Raw genomic sequence first — 26,799 nt, 5'->3', positions numbered from 1 at the left:
ACTGGTTGCTGTCTCTACTCCATAGCTTTTTATGCTATTTTGTATTTTGCAGATGAGGCTCTCTGTCACTGGCACAATATCTCAGCGCATTTTAGCAGTTATCATGAAGTTTTGCTGTGTTTATCTTACACAGCTGAATTCTCCTCCTGTTTCAGGAGTAGTGCAGTGGAATGCAGTGGAAAAGACCCGTGGCCACCCAGATCAGAGGTTTTTGTTCTGAGGTCCCTATATGGTTCTGCTAGACTGAGAGATGGAGTGAAGTTTGTCTCTGCTCCTTGTTTGGGAAGCTAGTGGGAGGGGAACAGGCCAAGAGGCTATATAACCTAACAGCTTTGAGCTTCACAGTGTACCGTCCCAGAGCAACTATCTCCAGCCAAGCACTGTCAGGGTAAGTGGCACTGATCCAACAGTTTGACAGATTTCAGGAGGACTTTTACTAGCAAAGAAAAAGCAGAAACTGTTCAGGAGGATGTATTATTCTTCAGTAGCTTGTCATGTATTTCATGTTAAAATTGCACTGATAAACATTCCAATCATTTTATATTTTATTGCCTTTATATTTAAGATATTTTACAGTCTTGGAAAAAGTTTAATTCTACCAAGTCATTTCACCTGTAACATCAGCAGTAAAATAATATTAAAAGGTATATTTAAAATATTTACATGATTGAAATTATGAGAGCGTTCCTATTTAAACACACTGGGCCAAATTCACCCCTGGCATATCTGCTTTGGATTCAATAGATTAAATTGGCCCATTGGATCTAGCTATAGGATGGGATTCAGTTTACGGTTTTTCACAGATGTGTCTTAGTGCTGTAGACTTACTGTACATTGGCATGCTGGGTTAGAAAAGGTTATTGGGAGCATGCTTTTAAATGTGCTAAATATGTGAAAGATCGTGATATTGGTAGCTAGCATGATATGATGATGATGTCTATTTACACAGAAAACTACCTATTGTGTAAAACGGCAAGCATTCTATATAAGGAATGGATTACAGATAGAATGTTTCTTATGAGTTTGGAATCTTTTATCAGTCTTGTGGGGGGAGGTTCTGGGATCAATTTTCTCTCTCTCAGAACAGAAAGCATGCAGCAACAAGGTGGCTAACAACTAAATCCATGTTTTAATCATCTGAGATGTATAGTGCATGTTTACCTTATTCCACAATGTTGTGATAATTCCTACCGTGGAATGTTACTGCTGTACTCCATGGCAGTCCTGAGCTGTAAATCAGTGTTTGGCAGCAGAGAGTCCTGTCTGAAATCATTCAGCTTTGATTTCTTCAACTTTGGTGCTTTATTACTAAATATGGTTTTCATTTAGAGTCCCCTAAGCTCAGAAATGTAGCATTTCCTTCTCCCTTCCCCCAAGTGATTTTTGGCACAGCACTAGTTTGCATTGGTTTGAGCAAACCCCCTGACCTCGAACTCTGTTCCAAAAGCAGACTTTTGAGAGTCTATTTCCTAATTAGGAAATGATTTGTTCCAAACTGGGCTGTTCATGCATGGTAGATAAGTCCTACTCCATTAAGTGAATGCTTAAACACAAATAGCTTTTGCCCCTAAGAAATGCATAATTGTGTACAACTGTAAAACTCCTCCTTTTTACTCCAATACATAAAACCTAGAACATTTCAAGTTAGCATTTATGTATCAACTTTTCTGCTGGCAGCCAGCATCTCTGCAGCATACAGTAGCTGAACTAGGCAATGTCTCCTGGATTCCTTTTCTGCACAGTGGCAGTACAAATCGCATTTTGGAGGAATTTTCCATTTTTCACTCTTTAGTCTGTTCTGCTGTTGAGGCTACCCAGCATACACTCCCCTTCACCTCAGCAGTGCATCACTTCAATCTGACTCCCACCCTCTCCTACATTTCTAAAACCCCCGTTTCAGAATTTCTTAATGAGTGTGTACAGTCAACTGTGTCTTCTTGTCCCTGTCTCACTTAACCCTCAACACAGTTTTGAAACACTGAATTCCACATGTAGGCCTTTGCAAGCCAAACAGTAGGTCCAGAGCTATTCAGAGGATTCTCCCTAACAATATGAACTGCTGACAAATGTGTCTCTGCAGCTCTGCACAGTACTTGTTTTTCTCATTGATTTCATTCAAAATACTTCAAAGCATTTTATGTGTCACTTTCCTTACAACATCATTTTAGCAAAGGAACTAATTTCAGTGGTATTTAATCCATCTGGGAACCATGGCAAAATAAACATGGATAGTAGCAGAGAGTGATCTTGTAGACATCTTTGGAATGAGGCTGCAATGTGTTTTGTGGCTGTTTTAAATGAAGATGCTGTCTATGATTTCCAGCTTTAATTTCAAGGGAGGACATCTTTGCTGAAGCACTAGAACACTGTTTGGAAAGGGGTTTGATTAGAATAATCACTGTCTCTTTTTAAACAAGCAAGCAATTGCGTGTATGAAATGAGGTGTTCATCTTAGTGCAGTTTCTAGTATCCATAACAAAAATGCCACTATTATAATGGTTCCTATCTGACAACATTGTTGGCAAACTCAAGGAAGCTCATGGCAAGCTACCTTCTCACCCTTAGAAGTGTTCATCTAGGGCAGGAGTTTGGCCTGGTGATGGGTAGCACTGGGAAACTTGCACTGCCCCTTCCTGCACGGTACCTTTTATCTCTAGAGCTGTCAGTCCAGCACTGAATGTATACACTAAAATATAAATATATGTACCATCCTCAAGCCATTAAAACTCCATCTCTCCCAGATCCGACTTCCTGTCCTTCAGGGGGGAATTCCATTGAATAACATTGAATTCCTGTAAGTTGTTTTGTTTTTGTTTTAAATACCTCCCCTTTCAGCAGGGCAGGTGGAATATGAGGCTCCTGCACTCTGAGATTAACACTCTCTTTTGAATCCCTACACTGTCTGTTAATAACGTTCTTGTTCCTACTGGATGTCATGCTTATCCTGACCATGGCAGGTCCACTTCATGCATTTTGCCTGCAGAATTGTTCCATTGTCTGTGTGTTGTTTTTGTAGGGCTGTTTTTGTCTGAAAGGCCTGAGGACGTTGACATAGAAGATGTGCGAGGAAGAGGACAGCACTGCCCTGGTTTGTGACAATGGATCAGGACTTTGTAAGGCTGGCTTTGCTGGGGATGATGCTCCAAGAGCAGTTTTTCCTTCCATTGTGGGTCGTCCCAGGCACCAGGTGAATAATCAGTTCAGTTATTCAAGCACAGCATGGGGGGGGGGGTTAAACAGAATGTATTAGAGATAGTAGTGACCCCCCTCCTTAAATATCAACACCATTTCCTTGAGCACCCAGTTCTTCCGTGAAACTACTTGCCAACCCTAGTTCTGCTTAGTTTGAGATCTGATGAGACCACAGAGCCAGGTGTTGTAGCTGCAAATCATTAATTTGTATAATATTTCCAGATACAATAATACCAGGCAGGCCCTGCAGGTGTACATGTCTGAATTACCTCTGATCTGTTGTCTGGTGGATGAAGTCCTTTTCCTGAAAGTTTTCAATATCCCTTTCTTTTTCCCTTGGCTCTGGATCACCCTGTCACTGGGCCCACCATCTTCTCTGCTTTCCAGTGGTTAAAAAAAATTAGCTGTGTGTACAAATGTTGACAACTCTAAAAGCTGGTTGAAAACCAGGGGTGGGGGTGGGGGTGGGGGTGGAGTTAAAACAAAATGACCAAAAAATGTTGCCAGTTTTTTTCATTGAAATTTAAAAACTTCTGATTTTTTTCACCCAGCTTTCCTAGTAACCTTGTTCTGCTTTATTTACTTGCCAGAAAGAATTTCATAAGCTTGGAGGGTGGGGGGAAAGGGTGGTTAGTTCCTGATAAGTATTTTACAACATAACATAGAACAGGCTGTATCATGTGTGCTAAGGCATTTTTCATATGAATGCTATAGAATTTACACAGCTTATGAGCCACATCCTTAGCAGCACAAGCTAGAGCAAGTTGCAGGCAGTTACTGTAGTATTGAGGCACCTAGATCACACCTTGCTGGGCTGGCTGCTGGGATTGGGGTCCTTAGGATCATCTTTGGGGGCTCTGCTCCAATCTAGGATCCCTGTGCAATGGGAATCCTCCAGTGGCTGTGAAAATTAGTTTTAGGCACCTGATCCTCAGCCCACTGAAGACAATCGCAAGGATCCCATTGATTTCAGGAGGCTTTGAATCAGATTCTAGTACAGTAACACTGTAAGGAGAGGTTTCAGAGTAGCAGCCGTGTTAGTCTGTATTCGCAAAAAGAAAAGGAGTACTTGTGGCACCTTAGAGACTAACAAATGTATTTGAGCATAAGCTTTCGTGAGCTACAGCTCACTTCATCGGATACGTTCCTGTAAGGAGAGTAAAGCTACCCTAATGTAGCCCATGATCTGACCATATAGCTGAAAGTGTTCACACTCTTCCTGGTCTCCTTTTGTAACTGTGAAAGAAACTAACAGCATGGCATTTGAATTCCATCTGTTCTGTGTCTGAGGCAAATTAGCTAGAGTAAAACAAACTGGCAGCTACTACCTGTTTTGAATCTTTTTATGCTTATTATACTGGAGAATTCATTGCATGTATTTTTGGGTACCTTGCAATGGTTTAAGTGTTTTGTATCATGGAGAGGATGGGTGAGAAGCTCCGAAGCTAAGTGCCTGAGACTTCCACAGCATGAGCAAGAGGATGCTGCTATGCCATCAGAGGCTTCCCCACCCCTGGGGCGAGTTTACAGATGATTCGTTTTTTTAATTTTCTTTTTGCTTTTAAATCGAGGCTGCATAGCGATCATGCAAACAGTGTATGGCATTTTAAGCTCTTTGTGAAAGGGACCCTATATACCTCTACTTACCACAGCAGGGCCCAGATCCTTCTTGAGACCTCTGGGCACTAGCATACTGCAAATAATAAATAGTAATTCAAATGCCATTTTCTGTAGCCAGTGTACTGATTATATTCATTGTTCAAAAACAGATTAGTCGTAATGAAAATAAGTGCTTGCATGAAATTGAATGCAGCTATTTAGAATCATCCACATCCTGGATCAGCTCTCAGACTGTCTCACGGAGCTACAGACATCACAAATCACAAGATCAAAGTAATCAGTCACCAAGATGGATCAGTCTGAGAAGCAAAGGGTTGGAGTATGTAATTATCGTGCTCTGACAAGAACACAATACAGTAAAAGCAGCCAACTGTATTTACATTTTCAAAATTGCCAACATTTTTAATAGCTAGTGATAGCTGTTCTTCCACTCTGGAAAATACAGACAAATATAGCCCTTTGGTAAATTTGAAAAATGTAGTGTTCATTATTTACCACTAAATGGCACTATGTAGAGTTTTTTCCCTCCAGAGATGTATTTGGTTGAGTGATAGTTTCTTCCATGAATACTACTTAGGGATTAAATTATTATTTAAAAATCCATCTTTAATTTCTCTACATTGTATTGGTGATTTTTATATTAGGTTTGTGTTGCTTACTCTACATACTTAATTATAATAAGAACGCAAACTCCAGAGCTTTATAATATTGTAAGTAAATTAATGATGTCATTTTTGTATAAAAGATTTTAAATTACATTAAAGATAAAAATAATACTCCCAAGATTAGTAGTCAATGAATGTTTTGTAAACCTGCTAGCAGTGTATAAAATTGCATATGTTTATTTCACAGTTAGTATTCTGATTGCTTTTTAGCACCTCTCACTGAGATAGTCAAATTCTTTATGTAATTTATTAGGGCGTGATGGTGGGTATGGGTCAAAAAGACAGCTACGTAGGGGATGAAGCTCAAAGCAAGAGAGGTATCCTGACTTTGAAATACCCCATAGAACATGGCATCATCACAAACTGGGATGACATGGAGAAGGTATTTAAACATTTTGTTTACATATGTCACCAGTTAGACATAATTACTTGGGTGCAATAGCAAAAGATTACAAAGTAATTTGAAGGTTGAAGTGTCATGCTATCCAGTAGTATTGTATTTTATTTTTGAATATTGGAGCTGATCTGTAATAATTAACATATATTCAGCACCCCAGAGCTAATCAGTGTTAGTTATTATTTTACTCTCCAAGGTGACATGTACACCTGGCTAGTTATTGTAAGGTATGTGAATATTATATCCCTTTTGTAGACGGGGAAGCTGAATCAGAGAGGTTGACTTGAGTAAGGCCACATGTGTCCCAATCCTGCAGAGCATTTAAACTCACCCATGACTTTGAAGTCAGTGGGACGACTAATGTGAGCAATGTTATGCATATGCTTAGCAGGACTGGGGTCCTAAAGAGTCAGTTGCAGAGCCACCATTCAAATCCAAGACTTAATGCCTCTAGAGCTAGGTCTGTTGCCACAGACTGTTGAAACTTATCTATAAGATGCTGATGATGTAGCTATTTAAAGTAGTTCTACAGAACTAGAGCAGTTTGGAACTGTGCAAGCAGTACATCACATCACAAACTTGCTCGGGCCTAGACAGAAGTGTTCCTATTGGCTTTAACAGCAGAAGGATCAGCACTTTAGCAAGATAGTGACACTTCCCCAATCCAAAGGCCCAAAGTGCAAACTGATCTGTGACCACCAATGCTTTGGAAACAATTATATATATATATATATAAAATTCAATACAAAGAAACAATATACAAGATGTTACTGTTCATCGGAATGTTAACTCCCTCACTGTAGCTGACTTGGCCCAAGATTTTGTGTTTGGGAAGAATGAAAGTTAATAGTGGGAAGGCAATAGATAACAGTATTTTTTTTAAAAAAAAATCCTGTTAACTGAATCTGTTTGGAATAAAAGCAAATTGCTTGTGGAGCTAGTTACAAATTCCAGGGAAACAACTGACCTCAGAGAAATTCTACAGACAAGCATGGGACATATTCACCCATGAAATCTAGTCTTTTCCATCTAGGAAACAGTTTTCAGTAGTCTTGTTATCTACTGAACACTATTACAGATCCATGCAGATGTTATAGATAGAGGCCAACACCACAGACACATTGAGGAATATTGGGAAACTGCATTTATTTGCAAGGCTATTTTAACTCCAATCTTTGCTGATAGAACTTTTGAGGAGTCTGCCCCAGGTCTGAAGGGCCAAATTCATTGGATCCTAAGGTGTGTCCGATTTTACTGATGTTGCTCATTAGAAAGAGTCACAAAATTATTGTAGCAAAGAACAGTGTGTAAACACAAAAACTGATCATTGCCTGTATGGATGCAACTTTTATTATAATTCATTCCACCTACAAAGAGTCACACTGCAATCTCTACATTACTCATGTAAATCTATTTTCATGGACCTTTTCCCTTTCCATCTGGAGTGAGAGGTTTTCTTCACTTCTGTAAATGGACAGATGGCTAGTGCGAAAAAAAAAAATAATCCAAACCAAACAGTGATTCAGGTTGTTTCAGTGAATGCTGTTTCACTGTACATTTTTCTCCAAACCAAAAACAACATAAAGGTCTTTATTTGCTTTTTGAAGCTCAATGTATTTATTTTGTATTAACTTAGGAGTCCCCAAACTGATTTTCAATAAGCAAAACATTGTTAGTGGTAAAACCTGAAGTAGGTTGCAGGTGCTGATCACTTAGCTTTCCACTGTGAATTCAGGCATGTCCATCTGAGATAACTGCATGTCAGATATTGTTGGCTAATTTCTGGTGCTAGAAGCACTTGTAGCTGCGGGGCATGGTATGTGGCTGGAAGTAACTGCTATGCTTATGGACTGTTGGTTGCTGATGTTTCTTCATTTTGCCTTTTCTTATTGTCTCCAGATCTGGCATCATTCTTTCTACAATGAGCTGCGTGTTGCCCCTGAAGAGCACCCTACTCTGCTTACTGAGGCTCCATTGAATCCAAAAGCCAACAGAGAGAAAATGACCCAGGTAAGCGTACATTATACATTATGGTCATTACTGAATACATTATGGTCATTACTAGCTATTTAGAAAGTCCAGAGTGCTTCCCTTCTATGCAGAGCAAATGACAGATGGAGGTGCCAGGTAAATTAAGAGACAAGCAACAAAGGATAAATTTTCATACCTAGAGAATCACATGAACAGAGATCACCACATCACCAATCATATAAAGCTCCCCAGTAAGTCAATTAAATTAATGAAATAATGTTTAATCTTATAGGAGAAAGAGCATTCAGAGTGAAGGTATTACTGTACTCATTATCTGCTGTGCTAAAATGCCAGTAAAACCTAGTCACTTTTGGGTTAATATGTACCACAGGTCGTACAAATTTAGAAACTGTCGTTAGGATTGAATATAAAGTAGCAGCCAGAGCTCTGAATTTCTATCCTTTGCCCTGGTTAAGTTAGATTTCCTAACCATATTTTTCAAAAACTATAATATGGTGAAAGGACCAGGACCCAACCCCCTTTCTGACACTGTAATGGCATTGAGAAGCTTCCTCTGAAATCATTTCAATCTCTGTGGATTCTGTATCATTTTTATATGATCATTACAGTTAGACTCACAACAATTGTACATCATATGTCATTGATATTCATGACAATAAAATAGTTATGGAAGGGAGGGCAGGGTTCCAGTTGTCAAATTGTTGTTGTACTATTGTTGGTCCCAAGATATCAGAGAGACAAGGTGGGTGAGGCAATGTCTTTTATTGGACCAACTTCTGTTGGTGAAAGAGACAAGCTTTTCAAATGCTTTCAAAAGCTTGTCTCTTTCACCAACAGAAATTGGTCCAATAAAAGACATTGCCTCACCCACCTTGTCTGTCTTGTTGTCAAATTTACCGTTTCTGTAGTTTAAACTTTTTTTATTAGGTCATTGAACCAGCCTATACAAGCTGCCACATTTCAGCTTTTAAATCCTTTTTTTTAAATGAAAGGCTATTTTAAAAAAGAGTAATGGGTTTTTTTTCCACTCAAAATTCTGATCTCAGCTATTTGATGAAAACAAAATACTATAAGTGATGCTGTGTGTGTGTTTGTGTGTGTGTGAGAGAAAATGCACACGTGAACAAATCCAGAATAATTGATGCCTTAGCCTACATATATAGAATTTAGACAGAATACCCCTTGATTTTCTCCCTTCCACTGCTTGCAAATAATCTGTACTAAACCCCCCTTTTCCTCTCTCAAATGAGTTACTTATTGTTTGTAATTTTAAAAAATGCTTATAGCTACAATGATTTGCTATTGTTACATTTCAGATAATGTTTGAGACCTTCAATGTACCAGCCATGTATGTAGCTATTCAGGCTGTTCTGTCCCTCTATGCTTCTGGACGTACCACGGGTATGTGACTTTGGGATCTTTGGGAAGGGAAAATGTGAAGTTTAAAAAAAAAGGGAATCTGAGGTCAACTGACATCTGTACTGCTTTCTCAAAGGGATTGTACTAGACTCTGGTGATGGTGTCACCCACAATGTGCCAATCTATGAAGGCTATGCCCTGCCCCATGCCATCATGCGTCTGGACCTGGCTGGCCGAGACTTAACCGACTACCTCATGAAAATTCTCACTGAACGTGGCTATTCCTTTGTGACTACTGGTAAGGACAATAGTAAATTAGAAGAGTTGCTTAATGTGTAAAATTCCTGATAGCCTTAAAAGATCAGTGGTTGTTCTTAGAGCTGCAGCAGAAGCATAAAGAAATTGAGCAGAATATAAAATACCCACCCAGCATTACTAAGCGAGAATTTGTTTTCACAAGTTGTTTGGAAGAGCTGGTGGGGTAAAGTGATGGACAATCTGTTAAAATGCACGAATCTTTAACTCCCATTCTAAAGTCTGAGTCCTGCCAACAGCTGAACGTGAAATTGTCCGTGACATCAAGGAGAAGCTGTGTTATGTGGCCCTGGACTTTGAAAATGAGATGGCCACTGCCGCTTCTTCCTCCTCTCTGGAGAAGAGCTATGAGCTGCCTGATGGGCAGGTGATCACCATAGGTAATGAGCGTTTCCGCTGCCCTGAGACCCTATTCCAACCTTCCTTCATTGGTAAGTCAATTGATTTCTTCTTTTGGTAAATTATGTTAATAGCTCATCCCTGTGCTCCTTTAATTCCTAACCACACCCTGCTCCACATTTGTTTACTTAGATTACAGCATACGGTGCCTATAGATGCATATGTTCTAGTATATATTTTCAGTTAATGTGGGTCTATATTATAACAGCACCATTCATGAAAAGGAGTTTAATGTCAAGTCACAGTTCATCAGTTAAGTAATACACATTTTCAAAATAAAAACCAAAACTACTCATTTCTGTTCTCCTAGATAGAGATCAGCATCGTTTCATATATTGTACAGTCAGCTACTGTGCTTTAATAGTCTTGGACCAACAAGTTACTCCCCAGCCCAATAGTAGACAATGTGAAAGCTGATGCATGTTAAGGAGCCAAAAGTAATGCTTTAAAAAAAAACGTCGAAGGGTCTAATTCAGATCTGGCTTAAGTGGGTGAACTACCCCTGGAGTCCTACCCACCACAGCAGCTCAGAACTTGGCCCGAAGATTTTATTTCTGCTTTGTCAGGATCATTGTTCATTGATCATTGCTTCCATGGGACTCTGTGCACTTCCTATAAAACCATAGATACCACTGGAAATTCAAAATTCACTTCTGTTTTCCATTTATATCCTTGGACCATTAAATGGAAGCTGTGAATACCTGCTCTTCTGACCCTTCCTGGTCTTTCCAAATGCCCTCTGCTCAGGTCTCAGGTTTAAATCTCTCTTGGGGTGGAATCATGTGATTCTTCCACTCTCAGAACAGGCCCTGGGCTGTGCTCCCCAGTGATCAGCTGTGATTATCTCAGCAGATGTGACTTATGTTCAGCACCTGCTAGTCTGTTCTCTCCAGGAGCAATGACAGTGGTACCTAGTAACCAATCAGCCTCCTTAAAGCAAAGTAGTATTTATTTAGAACAAAACCATTTAAGAGAAACTAGGTCTGTCAGCAATAGTCAGACTTGATCAATGTCTTGCTTACCAGGTGTCTATCCATCTTCCACATGGGGATCCTGGTCTTAGCTTCCTATAGACCCCTAAGGCCCAAAGGGTCTGGATGACATAGTCTGTTCCCTTAACTCACAAAAAAAATGTCACTCCCCTCTACTTCAAGGAGAACGCATTTAAAAGTGGTTCATTCTTTTGAATACCCTCCTTCCCAGAGAGCAAGCTATTTAATTGTTTATTGAGCTTTGATATATATGTTCCCCCACATTGGCAAAATTGGTGTGTAACTTTGGGTTGGAGACAGGAGGTAGGCCATTGTATTGTAATTTCCCCCTAAGTGTTTGCTAGGAAATGGTAAGTTGAGTATATTGTGTTGCTTCCCTGCTTCTTTTTCTCACAGCCCCCTATTAAAGTAGATCAGTACATTCATACAGGAAAGTCTTATAATCCAATATACAACAACTTCCCCTCACTGATCAGAAAATTATTACATCTCTATATTCTTTATATGCTGCTCATCATAGATTGTAAATTCTAAGGGGCAGGGATATTCTCACACCTATTTTTACAGCACCTTACACACTGGGTCCTGATCCTCATCATGGCCTCTAGATGCTACCGTAATATAAATATTGAATTATCAAATTTGCTTTGATTGGATTTGCCCCATTTTGTGTTTGCTTTCCATAACTACCAGAGGACAATTAGTTTATTGGCAAGAGATTCATGCACAGAGCAGATTTTAAGCAAAATTGGAGAATACTCTTGGAAGGTGAGTATTGAATTTGTAAATACGAAGATTCACACAGGAAACCTGATGCTTAGAATTATTCATTACTCAGCAGGGAACAGAAACAGCAAAGTAATATAAATTATAATATATATAAATAATAAATAATAAATATAATAAATAAAATATAATAAATTATAATATATATAAATAATATATATTAAAAAATAGCCAAGGAAGGCTGTATTTCCTCCAGAGGTGTTCTTTAACTATTGTTAAAGTGTCACTTTAACAATAGTGTCACTATTGTACTTTCAATGTGCTAATATATGAAAGGAAAATGACACTTTAATTCTTATGTACGTTGGCTGTCTAAACCAGAGTATGTTTGGCGTCTGTGCCTTAGGAAAGAGGCGTTCCATCATGTCATGCTAATGAACAGACTTGAGTATAGGCTGCCACGAAATCAAATGGAATCACCTATAGGTCTTGTGAGAGGGCAGGATTCCCAACCAGCAATAATAGTGTTACACACCTACTGTTCCTAGGACATACATAGGCTAGCCCAGCTCTGAGCTGATTAGTTTTTCTAAAACCAAGATTTCAGTAAAGCTGTAAGGAATTCTTATAGTCCGTTTGAAATTGGATGGAAAATTCTAATGGAGACTCTACTCCTCTTTCATTCCAGACCTTTTGGTTTCTTGTTTGAAACAATTATACAAGCAATCTGTGCCCCAAATAACTTCTGGCTTATGGCCTGGTCTACACCTAAAAATTAGATCAGCCTAGCTACATCATTTAGGGCTGTGAAAATTTTCACACCCTGTGTGACCTAGGTAGGTTGACCTAATCCTGACTGTAGATGCAGCTGGCTTGACAGAAGAATTCTTCTGTCGACCGAGCTACTACCTCAAAAAGGTGGATTAATTACATCAATGGGAAAACCCCTTCCGTTGACATGGGAGTTGTCTACACTACGGCACCACAGCTGTAACGCCGTAGCTGTGCTGCTGTAGCATAGACATATTCTAAGGAGTTTAGCCAGCCACAGAATGACTCTGCACAAGCCTTGGAGACTGGTGCCTTCTAAACAGCAGCTTCTATTCATTTTACTTAATAGTTTGAAGACTACTTACTTAATTATTGCTTATTCTAAACTTTCTGCTATTTTTTTCACAGGCATGGAGTCTGCTGGCATTCATGAAACTACTTACAACAGCATCATGAAGTGTGATATTGATATCAGAAAGGACCTTTATGCAAACAATGTCCTGTCTGGTGGTACTACGATGTACCCGGGTATTGCTGACCGGATGCAGAAGGAAATCACTGCTCTGGCTCCCAGTACTATGAAAATCAAGGTACAGCACAAGTATTTGTAGGCAGATTTTTGCAAAAATGTGTGTGTGGGGTGGTGGGGTTCAACTCTTTCATGTGCATGTTTTCTCAAGTAATCACCAGTACATACCCTGCTTGCTAGCAAAAGGCCAGTTTTGCCACCCTGATTCATGATGAGCTGAACCTTACTCTGGGCTAGACTGTAACTATATAATCTGCCCTGAGTAAGGGGTGGCAGGTAACTGCATTGCCTCAAAAGGAGAGCAGAGAATGAATTGTGATTGAATCCCAGTTCCTCCCTTGGTCCCGGCATGGAGCAAGTTACTTCAGCCCTTTCTGTGTGGGAGCTTACTCCTCCCGTGTGCCTGGCCAGTGACTGTCACATGCCAGATTGGGCTCTGTCCAAAGCACAGCCTGAGGATGTGGAGCTGCCCTTTAAACCCAATAACCTGGTGGTTATTGTGGGATGTGAGAGATCTAGGTTCAAATCCTCTTGCCTGATGTAGAGTAGGGACTTGAAGCCACGTCTTCCACCTCTCAGGTGAGAGCCCTAACCACTGGGCGATGGGATGTTCTGGGGTGGGTCTCTCTGTCTTGCCTGTTAAAGACATCCCAATGACTATTTAAGGATTTTATACCAAGTGGAGCAGGGGCTAGAGCTGGTATCTCCCACGTCCCAGTGAGTGCCCTAAGCACCAGACTATCGAGTCAACCTTGCTCTCTCGTCCAGTGAATATTTAAGTATTTTATACAAAGTGGGGCAGCTTCCACAGGAGGGATTGAGACCTACCCAGCATACTCAATAAACCAGTAGATAGAGCACTCAGCCGGGTGTAAGCCCCTGCTCTACAGAGAGGTAATTTAAATCCAAGCCTTCCACACCCTATATGAGTGCTCTAACCACAGGGCTATTGAGGGGAGGGGCGAAAGCACCAGCTTTTTATCCTCCTCTGTTTAACTTAAGAAAGGGCTGGCCTGGCTCAGGCATCTGACTCCAGGAGGGGATTCAAAGCTGAGAATCCTGACTGGAGGGAGGTGCCACCTTTCTGTGTGGAGTTAGGTATCTAACCCTTTTGAGGGTCAGAGCTTAGGCAACACCCAGTTCCCTAGCATTTTGCACTGGCTAGCCTAAACCGTTCATTCTTCACTTGCTGGATTCTATGAATCTCTTTGTTAAGGGACAGACTCTCCCCCTGCACTGTACAGGGAGCCTGGGTGCCTAAGCCAGGGTTGTGAATTCCCATGGTGGCAGGGCACCTAACAGTTAGGTGGTGTAGTGACCTTGTGAATCCCACTCTCAGGGACTTTTGAAAATTTTACTCAAAGTTAACGTTTCCCATTGATGCCAGGAGTCTAAAGACTCAAAGACACAGCTATTGCTTTCCCTGGGATTTGATCAGGCCCCTACTCAGGAGGGCCGGAAGTGCTCTAGCAGTGTGGGGTGGGGCCACCGGTGCCCCAACTGTGGCCCCACCCCACTCCTCCCCTTTCCCTTGGGTCCCTGCCCCACTCTCTCTTCCCTGAGGCCCTTCGCTCCCTCCCCCACCTGTCTCTTGCCCTTAAGGCACATAAAAAGTGATGGGGCCATGGCCTCCTTTTTCCCCCCTCCCCCCATTCTGGTGCCCTACTCCAGGCATTTTCCAACCTTTTCTTTCTGCCAATCACTTGCTAAAAAAAAAAGTTCTTTTCCTGTCACCACAATCCCTTGGCTCTTGAAATATCATAATCTCCCTGCCATGAAGGAAATGGTTCCACAAACCACAGTGTGAGAATCACTGTCCATCCCTCTGCACTTGCACGATTGTCCCTTAATATATTTTTCCAATCCATTAGCCAGTTTGGCTTTAAATGTTTCAAGGGTTGTAGCTTCCCCTGCTTCACTTGCAGTCACTGGTACTGCTTTGACGGGGAGGGTGCTCAAATTCTTAGTCTCAGCGTGGCTCAGACTATACACTGATGATGAAATGTTGGACCGTAGCTCACACGTGAGTGGCCTAATGAAATGTGAGCGATGCCACTGCAGCTTTTCCAGAGGGGTTCCATTAACATCAAGTATCATTGCTTAAGTCGGTTTGTCACCAAACATGTTTACCCCATAACACAAGGTGGTATTGTTCTTTAACAGATCATTGCTCCTCCTGAGCGTAAGTACTCCGTCTGGATTGGTGGCTCGATTCTTGCCTCCCTGTCCACCTTCCAGCAGATGTGGATCAGCAAACAGGAATATGATGAAGCTGGCCCATCCATTGTTCACCGCAAATGCTTTTAATCTGCTTATCTGTGTATGTATTTTTCAGCACATTGCTGTCAATGTATTCAGGAATAAATACTTCCTTATAATTTCATTCCAAAATCTTTCATAATAATGGCTTTAATTGGTTATGATGTATTTTTTGAATAAATAGTAAATATGCATCTAGTAACCTCTTTTATTTTACAAAAGGGTGTGTGTGTGCGCTCTCTGGGAGGCTTCTGAACTGGTTTCATCTTCATTCAACAGTGGTAATATCAGAAAACACTTAAGTACCTGTCCCAACCTTATTTACATTTAGACACCTAAATAGAAGACCTGATTTTCAGAGGTGCTGAGTAGCCCCAAGTAGAGCCATCAATTTGGTGTCATCACAAGTTGTAGTCTGCTTCTGGTCTCACACCACACTGTAGCTGTTAGTATTATTGATTGATACATACAGGCTTTGTGTGGGACTGACCCATTCTTTTAGCATCAGTGGTGTGCCCGTGTGTCAGTCAAAGCAGGTGACTTGCTCAGAAAGGTACTGTCAAGGTATTGTCTCCTCCACAGCAGCCTATTTCTGCATTGTCTAAGCTGTGGCAATCAGGGTGAATTGGAGCTTCAATTCAAACCAGGTCACTAGGTGGCTGGACTGACTGCAGCAATATTATTTTAGTGCTGTGATTTTTGGCTACCTCTACAGCAAGCAATATAGGTTAATCGCATAACATTTCCTTGGGATCACAATCTGAACAGCTAAAATGATTGATAGTTCTCGGTTTCCTTTTGGTGAATTTTATTTGCAGCTGATTTTTGACCATTATTTTAGATAATGGAATGAAAGTTTACCAATTTTATTCTCACTGGACCTGAGGATTCTCAAGCCTGAGTCAGTGACGCTGTCAGGAAAGTGCATATGCAGTGGTATTATAGCTGTATCGATCTCAGACTATTAGTAAGACAAGGTGGGTGAGGTTTGGCTTTTATCGGACCACCTTCTGCTGGGGCACGAGAGAGCCTTTCAAGCTTACGCAGAGCTTGTCTTCAGGTCAGGCCTCTGTGTAAGCTCAAAAGCGTGGCTCTCTCACCAACACAAGTTGGTCCAATAAAAGACGGTACTGCCTCAACCTTTTCTCAGGAACGTACATGCTGAGATTGTCAGATATTGGTGACTACATTTCTCAGCAAGTGCCAGGGAGCACCTATAACTAGGCCTTACAATGAAGTTGGGAGCAATAACTCCATAACACGTGGTCCTTAAGGGGCATGCCTTTTTTGTTGTTGTTTTGTTTTCTGCAAAGCCCATCATCATTAGCCAAACAGAACCGTGGCATGCACTGAGTGACTAACTCGCTCTCTCTCATGGATCCAGATTACTTTCTATTTTTGCTAACCTGCATGCCCCCTCGCCCACCTGACCCACTTGTTAGTCTCTTCCAGCTATTAGGTCTAACCTGTCTGGGACAGGGGCTGTCACTATGTTTGTACAGCACTTAGCACAATGAGCTCTGTCATAAGGCAGGCCATGCTGGAATCCCCCTTTGTGGTTAGGTGTGACACTATAGACAAGCACAGCCTTGATTTCCCCTCACATGGGATATAAAGACCTTTAAATAATGTGGGGGGCTTTTGGAGGGGGCTCACTGATTAATAGCTAGTCTATTTTACACGGTTGCTGGGAGACCGTGGCAGTCTTAACTCTGTCTGTCCCACATGCGTCCACTGTGTGCCCTCGCCAGGCCCTCCCCCATCTGCTCCTCTTGACTCAGGCCTTTGCCCCTGGAGGCAGGTCCATACATGGGTAGAGTCCTTCTTTGGAGGCGGGCATCTGTGGTGGACTGTCAATAGCTGCTGTTCCCTGTGGCAGCATCTCTCAGGTTCCTGACACTGTCTAGGGGACCACCTTGGCCTGACAACTTCAGTTCTTCCTCTAGGCATCTCCCCTCTCTACAAGCAGTTCTTCCAGTTGCTGCAGGCTGGGGTGCACCCCCAGCAAGCTCCATGGGGATGGTTAAGCTGCAAAAAAACCCCACCCACAGCTGTGTGTCAGCTGATGTGGGTTCATGGGGTTGGGCATGCAGGGCTGTAACTGCAGCATAGATTTTCAGGCTCAGGATGGAGCCTGGGCTCAGAGACCCTACAATGGGGGAGAGCCCCAGAGCCAAGCCTCCAGCATGAGCCCAACCAGCTGCACTGAACTTTTACATGCCCTACTATCCCAGCCCAAATGAGCTGCGATGGGTCAGCCCCAGGTTGTTTATGACAGTGTAGACATATCCTCTGCCGCCGGGAACTCACCCTCTATGCTCCTCGCTCTGCCCTTATAAGAGCTCCCCTTCACAGGCGTCTCTTGTTTCCTGAGGAATCAGCCTCTAACTGAGCTCGGGTAACCTTTATTCGATCCAGGCACTTGTTTTCTCATAATTAACCCTTATACTCAGCAAACAGGTGGGTCAGCAAAAGGCAGTCACTGGCAGACGGGGCCATGACTCCCCTGAAAAGAGCCAATTTTCCCATGACAGGCTCCAAGATGGTTGATACTGGAATATAAATGTTAGTATGAAGCATTGCAGAAGGGGCAGGGCCATCTCGATTCTCAGAACAGCTTCGGAGTAGGACTCTGAGAGGAGCAGATTATTTTGTATTCTCCTTCCTCACCTCAACCCCCAGACCCGTCTCTTAGCTGTCTCAAAAGTCAGGTTGGGACTCTGAACAGGCCCAGAAGACTGCTTTGTCAGCTACTGGAGTACATCTGACCTAGTCAACCCCTAGACCATACGAGTAGAATACCTCAGCTGACTGTTAGACTGCCTGTGAAAGGCCCGGGTTATAGAACACCATTGTTGAAAAATCTGTTGCACAGAAAATAGCTGACGCCAGGGAACTTGACAGTCAGTTTTACCAGTGTTGTTGTTTGAAGCTCACTTTATTGTTGTATCATATTATTCAGAGACATGTACAGATTCTGTTTTATTTCACTGTGAACTCTGTCTTGACAGAACAAAACTTGAAAATGGCAAGAGCAATAAATATCAAACCATTAAATCTAAAATGTATAAATATAAAACATCCGTAATTGCTGAAAAACATCATTGGAAAATCCGGCAGCCATTTTTCTATATGTGGCATCTGTTTGGTAGGCCATTTATCTTCCATCAGCATCACCTCAGATCCAGCACAATTATTTTTGTTTCTGTCCCAACTACATGTTTACAGATCTGTAAAAGAAATCAACCATTATTCACTAACAGCAGCCACTGAAGGGAATGTATCATTTGAACGTCAAGCAAAACTGCAGGAGCACCAGCTCCAGTTCCAAGCCAAATCATAAAAGAGCTATTCCATAGCCTGTATGTTCTTTCTGCTTTCTTCTATATGACAGCTACAAAAAAGTTACTTCAGTGTTCCCAGTACTTTCTAAGGTGCTGAGTAACAGCCCTAGATACCAACATTCTCCATTTAGCAATAGAACAGTAGGCCACTAGCAGTAGTACTGCAAGTTCTCTCATACTGCTTTGCCAATGTTCCTCATCCCTGACCAGCTCTACCACCATGGCAAAACGGGTAGTTCTGACATTATCTGAATTCACATCTTGATGTCTTTGCTGAGACTGCTAATAAGGGTGTCAACCAGTGCTGTCAGGATGGTTTTGGAGGCTTGTCATAGCCACAGACCTAAAACCCACAAATCATTTCATATAGGCCACAAGCACCCATTAGATGGCAGCCACTTTTATTCACTACCAAACTGGGCTGCACTCCAATGAGATTATGTGGTTTGGGGCTTCCTCTTAAGTTTTGAGCCTGTTTTATATAGGCACAAGCTTTATTGGCTCCCAGGTTTGCCAGTTAACATGTACAGGGCTAACTTTGCAGGTATGGACTGAAAGTTTAACAGAAAAGTGACTATACATGCAAAACTGGCTATGTGTTCTTTAAAGAGAATAGTGCTGAAGGGTTAGATTTTTTGACACAGGCTATACTCTTGCACTCTGTTATGTATCTGAATAGGCTGCCTGTAGGTTGCCTGGATATGCAGGGAAAAGGGAGAGCTGGGTGCCCACTGTTCCCCATCTGGGACAGGTGCGTGGAGCATTAACCATACTCCCTCCCCAGTAATGCCCCAGCCAGGCAAACTGAGCTAGTTTAAGATGTGTCAGAATTTTCAGCTGATATAAGGTCAGCTGCCATTTGCTACTCCGATGGGGGAAGCGGAGCTGGACCTCTGCCTTTTGGGGATATTTCAGGCAAAATGCCGCTTGAGTTCCCTCTGACGCCCTACAGTTCACTCAAGATTGTGCTTAAAGATATATTCCACCATGTAAGGCTAGATTATGTTTGGAAACAGCACAACACTGCTGGCCATAAACTGGATTCAAAACAGGCTTACCATTATGTTCTGGTTCAAGAGAGTGTGACACTGGCAGACTAGGTCATGCCAAGGCCCCCTAGGTCTCACTGAACACTGACAAATGCATAGCAGGAAAGCAGTCTTGCTAACCTGTGTGTTAGTATTGTTAAAATAGGTGTAGATTTAGAAAAATGCGTTTGGCTCTATGAAATTCTCCTAAGTTGCTGCCTGAATTCATCTCACTCACAATATCTGTATTCCCTGTTTAAAGTAATATTTAAATGTTTGCTTTGTAACTATAGAAGCAATTGCTATGGAACTCAAGCCCCCATAGGCATAAGAGAAGCATTAACAAGTGTAAAATACTAGTTCATCACAAGAGGTGTCATCTTCTGCCCCACAAAAGGCGGCCCATAGACACCAGCTGAACCATTGTGTAACGTCAGTGGACAAGACTTGCTCCCCTCCACATCCATGAAGAGGAGGCATACATGAGCACAGCCCATCAGCTTGAATTCTGGGGAAGGGGAATAAATCTTTGTCAAGAAGAAATTATCTTGACTGTGCTTGAACTATGAAGGGCAAAGATTTTTTAGCGTAAGCAAGAGCGGCCCAGTGCTTGGCCTGGATTATCTATCCCTAAAGGTCATATTACAGCAGCTTTTCTTAACATTCTGGAACCTAAAACTAACTCATTTATATGTGTATGTTTACCTGCTTTAGCCTTGTAAATAACATTTCTTTTTCTTAGTTAATAAATCTTTAGTTAATTTATTACAGGATTGGCTACACGCATTGTCTTTGTATAGGATCATTAATGCAGTTGACTTGGGGTAACCTGAATGTTATTATTTTTGGTGTAAGGAACTATCTTTCACAAAGACAAGCTTACCGGAGTGGCAGGATAGATTGGAGTACCCAAAGGGACTGTCTGTGACTCCATGTTAAGACCTGAAGCATTCACACTTGATCCTTGGCTGGTGAAATCTAAGTATAGAACTCACAACCAATTTCTGATGTGTGCCCTGCTTCTTAACCGTCTGTTCTGACGTTGGTACTCATGCTCCTGAACCACTCCTGGCCGCTTGGCAGGAGGATTTTATAATGTACAGATCAGCTTTAATACTTGTGAGTCAGAGGAGAAGGCTAAACCAGCAGACACACCCACACTGGAAGACAGAGACTTGAAACATAGGACAGACTTGTAACACTGGAAGACAATTTATAAGATGACAGGGTGAGCTATGTTGGTCTCTGATGGGAAATGTAATATCTCCATGCTTTGTGATAGCAGTTGTGTACTTGGTGACTTGTATAGAGAAGGAAGTGAGCTAAGTAGCCTGGGATTGCCTTTTCAAAACATGGTTGTAAAGTTCAGTAGCAAGAGCCAGTGTAACGAGAGCCAAACCAATCTGGAGTGGGATTTCAAAAGTGTTCAGCGTTTGCCTAACACTGGTCCCTTGGGAATTAATGATAAACCTACCATTAACGTCAACAGGGGCAGAGTTAGGCTCATGGTCAACTTTTGAAAATCCCACCCGAAAGGAAACTAGGGCTTGGGTTCCAGTGTTTGTATTCCACTTCCACTCCCCAAGGGAGAGGCTGTACCTCTATGTGCAGCAAGTCTTTGTTCTTATTTTTCAATTGTGGCTAACACTCCAGTAGCCCTGTTTCCATATTTGTGAACTCTGCCAAGAGAAGGAATATTGCCTTTATTTCAAACAACGGATTGAAATTTCTGATAATCATTAATGACTATTTACCTGTTCAGTCACAGATTCTCACTATAAACCCTTTAGCCATGTAAAGAGCACACTAGAACCTCTGACCACCAGACTAACTGGAAAACTACTTTGTGGTTACTGGAATGGCTTCTGAGAGGCTGGTGGAAAGGGTGAAAGGAAGCAGAGGTTCAATAGAGAAAATTATCCTTCATGGGGGCTAGCTGTTAGCTCTGCAGGCTTACTAGACCTCACAGCTGGGGAAGTCAGTTGTGATTCTTTGTTAGGAAAAAAAATCTCTAAGTGGTTATGGAAAACTTCTGTGGGAATTCTCTGGCCCTTTTCCTCTTGGCACGGGACTACTGACCAGCTGTTAAGAAGGACAACAGGAGTATATTTTCCATGCTTAGGGAGCACTCAGACATCCTAATGTGGGAAAGCTTCTTTTCTGGCTGATATTATATTTCTCCAGTTAGACAGAGAACTGTTCATAACATTTACTGGTTACTGCCACTCAAGTAGTGATAAGAAGTGTAACCTTTGTTTTATATTTTACATAGAAATAATCTCAATAACCAAATTAATTTCTTCAGGTTTGGCTCTCTGCTGTGGTTACAGATAAATTAGTTTTATGGGGAAATGAGTCATAGAATGAAAGATTTTATTTAAAATAGAATAGTTGGTTAAAGCAAACACAAATTATGATGAAACTATACACTGCAGTTAAATTCACATTGCAAGCTGAAAGAGTTCATCCAGGGGCGATCAGTCCCTGGATAAGAAGAATGGGTGTATAATCCTTCCATTAACCGTACCATGATGGTAAATGAGTGCACTAGTTTAAAAGTTAGTGTGCTACCCTTTTTTATAATCACTTACAACAGGGGTAGGCAAACTTTTTGGCCCGAGGGCCACATCGGGGTGCAAAACTGTATGGAGGGCAGGATAGGGACGGCTGTGCCCCCCAAACAGCCTGGCCCTGCCCCCTATTTGCCCCCTCCCACTTGCCACCCCCTGACTATCCCCCTCAGAACCTCCGACCATCCAACCCCCTCTGCTCCTTGTCCCCTGACAGTCCCCTCCTGGAACCCCCCTGCCCCAAACCGCCCCCCCGGGATTCCACCCCCTATCCAACCCCTCCTACTCCCTGTCCCCCGACTGCCCCAACCTATCCACACCCCTGCCCCCTGACAACCCCCCGGGACTCCCACACCCTATCCAACCCCCTCCGTTCCCCGACCCCTGACCGCCCCAGAACCTCCACCCCATCCAACCACCCCCTGCACCCTGTCCCCTGACTGCCCCCCGGGACCCCCTACCCAACCCACCCCACTGCCGCCCTCTTACCATGCCGCTCAGAGAGGCAGGAGCTTGCAGCCCCACTGCCCACGCGGCAGTGTACCTACGTGGGAGAAGGAACAGCGGGGGAGGGGCCGGGGGCTAGCCTCGCAGGCATGGAGCTCAGGGACCAAGCAGGACAGTCCCGCAGGCCAGATGTGGCCCGCAGGCCATAGTTTGCCCACCTCTGACTTACAATAACATCCCTTAATTAATTAGCATTAAACCTACCTTTTACCATATCTATATTTCTACTATCATAATTAAAATACCTTCTATTCTCTTATGGGCTATTTAATACTAAACAGTATCTTTAATTAACATCTGCATAAATGCCATTCCAATAACTATCACTGTAGATAATATGCTTCCAAAACATCCACATTACATCCAAAAGTCTTGTTAAAACCAGTTAGAACCAAACATGTTTACAACATGACCTGCGGTTATGTCTTAAACTTCTCTCTAAGCTGTATCACTTTACTTCACCCACAATTTACCAGACCTCATTATCGTCAAGCCTAAATTTAAGTTCTCTTCTTACATTTTAGCACAATTCTATTTAACATAAACAAACATCACTTTTACAGGTGACAGAAGGAGGCATCAGGAATGCACCTATCAGTTAGGAAAGGACCATGAACTATACATGGCCCAAAGATATCAAAATAAAAATATAGAGAAACCCAACCTAATGCTGATATAATTTCTGCTTGCAGCACAGGCACTGGTGAGAATTTGAAGGGACTGTTATTTTTCTGGAAGATATGCTCTGGTGCAAACAGGAATTAATTCTGGGAAGTGCTATGGCCTATATTATACAGGAGGTCTCACTAGATGATTACAACGATCACATCTTTGACTATTTTTTTGAATATGTTAAGAATATTTTAAAAGTAATATACCTACATTAAATAGTCTAGGTTCCTTAGTATGTGGGTGAAACCCCTTCTTTTTACAAGCAGAAACTTCAAGCATGCCAGCATTAGTAAGTCTGAAGATCCCAATGCTGGAAAGCAAAGAACAAAACTGACTTAAGGTTTGTAGCATTAAAAGAACTTGATTCAAGCAAGCATTAGTCAGTCAAACATAAGTTACTGGGTTCAATACAGAGTAAGTGGGTGAAATTTAACGGTCTCTTATGTACAGGAAATCAGATAAGATAATAAAATGGTCCTTTCTGGCATTAAAAGCTATGAGTCTATGAAGTAGAAAATATCCTGCCAGATACAGTTGATCTATACTCTGCTTTGAGTCTTTATTACTAGTAAAAGAAATTCTACAGAAGAACAAGGTCACCCGAATACAAATCAATTCATTTTGATTAATGTTCCTAAAACTGAATAAAAAACAGACCATCAGAAATACAAGTGGAGGGGCTGGTCCTATATAAACTCTTACTCAATGATTAGTCCCTACTCACATGAGTAGTCCCAGTGAAGTCAGCAGTACTACTCAGGTGAGGAACAGCTGCTCCTTTGAGTACTGAGTTAGAAAGATTGTTACAGAAGGCTTTGGGCTCATTGTTTCACATTAACTTTTGCTGAAGACGATTACTTTTGTAAGTCTGAGGAGTATAATGAAAGACCAAGTTTTATCCCCTGCCCAAAGCCCATGAAGATTGGTGTGGTGTGCGGCCCTACTACATGTACTGGAGGGGCAGGGAAAGGGGGGAGAAACAGAATCCTGCCTACCCTTCACTACCCAGGTCATGGCACAGCCATGTTCCAGGTTGTTACTGCCACTTCTGGACCACAGAAGCCATCATAGCCAGCAATGCTTCTTGTACAGGGCAGTTTTGCACGGGGGTTCCAGAGAGCTATTCCTTTGCCACATGTAGGGGATATGTGGAGACAGAATGTGTATGCTGGTTGCATTCCTTTAGCCGCTGTGAGTTAAGGTAACATGCAGCTCCTGGGTACAACTGCATTGCTAGTGATTACATATGTGTGCTTTTTTATCATGGTCACACTTTAAGATTCTATTTATGAATTGTTTATAAAGGGTTAATAACAGATTAATCAATGTTACAGACATGAGTAAGATGTACAATAGATGTTACAAGCATAGCAGTAGAAGGTATTATAGATGTTTATAAGCCATGATTACAAGCAATCTATTGACCTGCTCCATATGCCCCTTTTTAAAAGCATGTAGGCATTGCTGCATTCAGTATTTCCTAAGGGTTAGATTCACAAAGGGGACACAGGTGCCTATAGAGGAAGTTAGGCACCTAAGTTCAATATTTAGGTACCACTGGCATTCACAAAACCACCACTGACCTGAAGGCACCTTCATTTCTGCTGGTAGGCATGTGCCAAGGCTCCTAAATCCTGAAGGCACTCCACAGCTCACAAGCTACTCCTGCCTGAGCCCTGGCTGGTGGGATTCTCAAACTAGGTGTTCCCCTGCCTATCTCACTTGCAGGGCCCAATTCGATAGGTATGCTACAATATACTCAACTTGCACAAAAGACAGCCAGGAATTTTCAGAGCTGGCTGGCATAAACGGGTGCCCCAGAATACCCCATAGCTCAGAGATTAGGTTATTTCCCTAGGATGTGGGAGACCCAGGTTGCAATCCGCACTCGGCCTGATTTGGAGCAGGAATTTGAACCCAGCTCTCCCACCTCAAAAGGGAGTGCCCTAAACTTCATGTTATTCTGAGGCAGGTATCACTCAATGGCTCCTGTTGGGGCTGTTACACTTTGTATAAATAATTAAACATTGGAGCAGGGATTTGAAATTGACTGTCCAACATCCCAGGTGTGTGCCCTAATCATTGGGATACATAGTCTCAGTCTCTTGCACTCATGCTGTTTCTAAGGGGGCCCTAGAATACCAAATAACTTGGTTAGGACATGCACCTGGATGTGGGAGACCTACTCCACATCAGGCAGAGCAGGGATTAGAAAACAGGTCTCCCACATCCCAAGTGAACACCCTAACCCCTGGGTGTTCTATCATCAGCGGAGGTAGGAAGGTCCTTACTCTTGTTTTTGCTAGAAAAGGCTGACCATTCTTAGGCACCTAATTCCAGGAGAGGGGTCAAGCCTGTGAATTTGGAGCACAGACAGGAGCCTCTGGCACCCAAGAGTACATATACTCTGCAATTAGCCACCTGCAGCTGACCTGCGCCAGCTGACTCCGGCTCCTGGAGCTCGGGTTAAGGGACTGTTTAATTGTGGTGTAGAAGTTTGGGCTCAGGCTACAGCCCAGGCTCTAGGAACCTGTGAGGTAGTGTTTACACTGTACTTAAACAGCCTCTTAGTCCAAGCCCTGCTGGCACAGGCCAGCTGCAGGTGGATCTGGCCCTGAGCCCTGCCCTTTCTTTTATATTTCACTTCTGGGTGTCTTAGGTGGCTCCCAGCTCAGTTTACTTGCTTCTGAGAATCCCTTTCTTAATGCCTAATTGGCCTCCTGGGGAGCCTGGATATCCAACTTGAGTCTCTGAATTCCACTATGGGGCCAGGCACCATGGAGTTACATGTTGCAACACTCAACATTGCAATGCCTAACACCTTGTGAATCCAGATCTTAGGCCCTGTAACGCTGAGAGGAGCAATGATAACATACCTTTACAAATTTGGCCTGTAACAAATGTACTTTAAACAGCTTTTAGTCATTTATTTGTACTTTATAAACCATTGGTAAAACAGAACCTTAATATAAAGAAAAGGAGTACTTGTGGTACCTTAGAGACTAACAAATTTATTAGAGCATAAGCTTTCGTGAGCTACAGCTCACTTCATCGGATGCATTTGGTGGAAAAAACAGGGGAGATTGATATACACACACAGAGAACATGAAACAATGGGTTTATCATACACACTGTAAGGAAAGTGATCAAGATGCCAGAATTACTAACCACTTTGTAAAACTGCAGGCCATTTTTATAAAAAATTTTGCAAAGGGGGTTCAGCATCAGCAGGTGAGCAGGGACTGTGGGGAAATTGAGGCAGGGGATAATTACAGGCTTAATGTTCAGAGGATCTCTTTCTCCAGCTCTGGGTGCTGCAGGGTACCCAAGGCCTTAGGTATTGAACTGGGCAGCTGCAGCAGCTCCTGTGCAGGTTCCCAGTTCAGCACCTAAGGCCCTGGGTACCCTGCATCACCCAGAGCTGGAGAAAGAGATCCTCTGAACATTAAGCCTGTAATTATC

At 42.3% G+C, this 26,799-nt stretch overlaps 2 protein-coding genes across 8 annotated transcripts in view; one reads left to right on the top strand and one right to left on the bottom strand.

Annotated features, from left to right (window-relative positions):
* Positions 1-258: 258 nt before the first annotated feature.
* ACTA2 (actin alpha 2, smooth muscle) lies at positions 259-15,414 on the top strand. 2 transcript variants are annotated; one of them, XM_038408299.2, is made up of 9 exons: positions 259-388; positions 3,017-3,187; positions 5,731-5,859; positions 7,774-7,884; positions 9,183-9,267; positions 9,362-9,523; positions 9,780-9,971; positions 12,837-13,018; positions 15,121-15,414. In XM_038408299.2, the coding sequence occupies exons 2-9, from the start codon at positions 3,059-3,061 to the stop codon at positions 15,262-15,264; spliced, it is 1,134 nt and encodes a 377-aa protein (XP_038264227.1). In that variant the 5' UTR covers positions 259-388; positions 3,017-3,058; the 3' UTR covers positions 15,265-15,414. The 2 variants fall into 2 exon arrangements, with proteins under 2 accessions (XP_038264227.1, XP_043373904.1); XM_043517969.1 differs by having other exon boundaries at positions 350-388; positions 3,017-4,209; positions 4,352-5,859.
* A 2,721-nt stretch (positions 15,415-18,135) lies between these two features.
* Positions 18,136-26,799, bottom strand: part of STAMBPL1 (STAM binding protein like 1) — a 41,482-nt gene continuing 32,818 nt past the window's right edge. For 2 of the 6 annotated variants that reach the window (XM_038408900.2, XM_038408902.2), the window contains exons 10-11: positions 23,548-23,647; positions 18,136-18,446 (exon numbers count right to left, since the gene is read on the bottom strand). In XM_038408900.2, coding sequence (XP_038264828.1) covers positions 18,390-18,446; positions 23,548-23,647 — 157 coding nt within the window. In that variant the 3' untranslated portion in view covers positions 18,136-18,389. Of the gene's footprint in view, positions 18,447-21,187; positions 21,268-23,547; positions 23,648-26,799 lie in introns of all 6 variants that reach the window. The other 4 variants (XM_038408901.2, XR_005293876.2, XM_038408905.2 and 1 more) reach the window with 4 other exon arrangements.

Source organism: Dermochelys coriacea, chromosome 7, assembly GCF_009764565.3.
Source record: "Dermochelys coriacea isolate rDerCor1 chromosome 7, rDerCor1.pri.v4, whole genome shotgun sequence".
NCBI lineage: Eukaryota > Metazoa > Chordata > Testudines > Dermochelyidae > Dermochelys > Dermochelys coriacea.
The sequence above is the reverse complement of the archived record's forward strand: the minus strand, read 5'-3'. Positions and strand labels throughout refer to the sequence as shown.

Coding starts and splice junctions, on each gene's coding strand:
- ACTA2 (XM_038408299.2), top strand. CDS start 3,059: ATGTGCGAGGAAGAGGACAGCACTGCCCTGGTTTGTGACAATGGATCA. Junction 5,860..7,773: donor ACTGGGATGACATGGAGAAG/GTATTTAAACAT, acceptor TATTGTCTCCAG/ATCTGGCATCATTCTTTCTA. Junction 13,019..15,120: donor CCAGTACTATGAAAATCAAG/GTACAGCACAAG, acceptor GTTCTTTAACAG/ATCATTGCTCCTCCTGAGCG.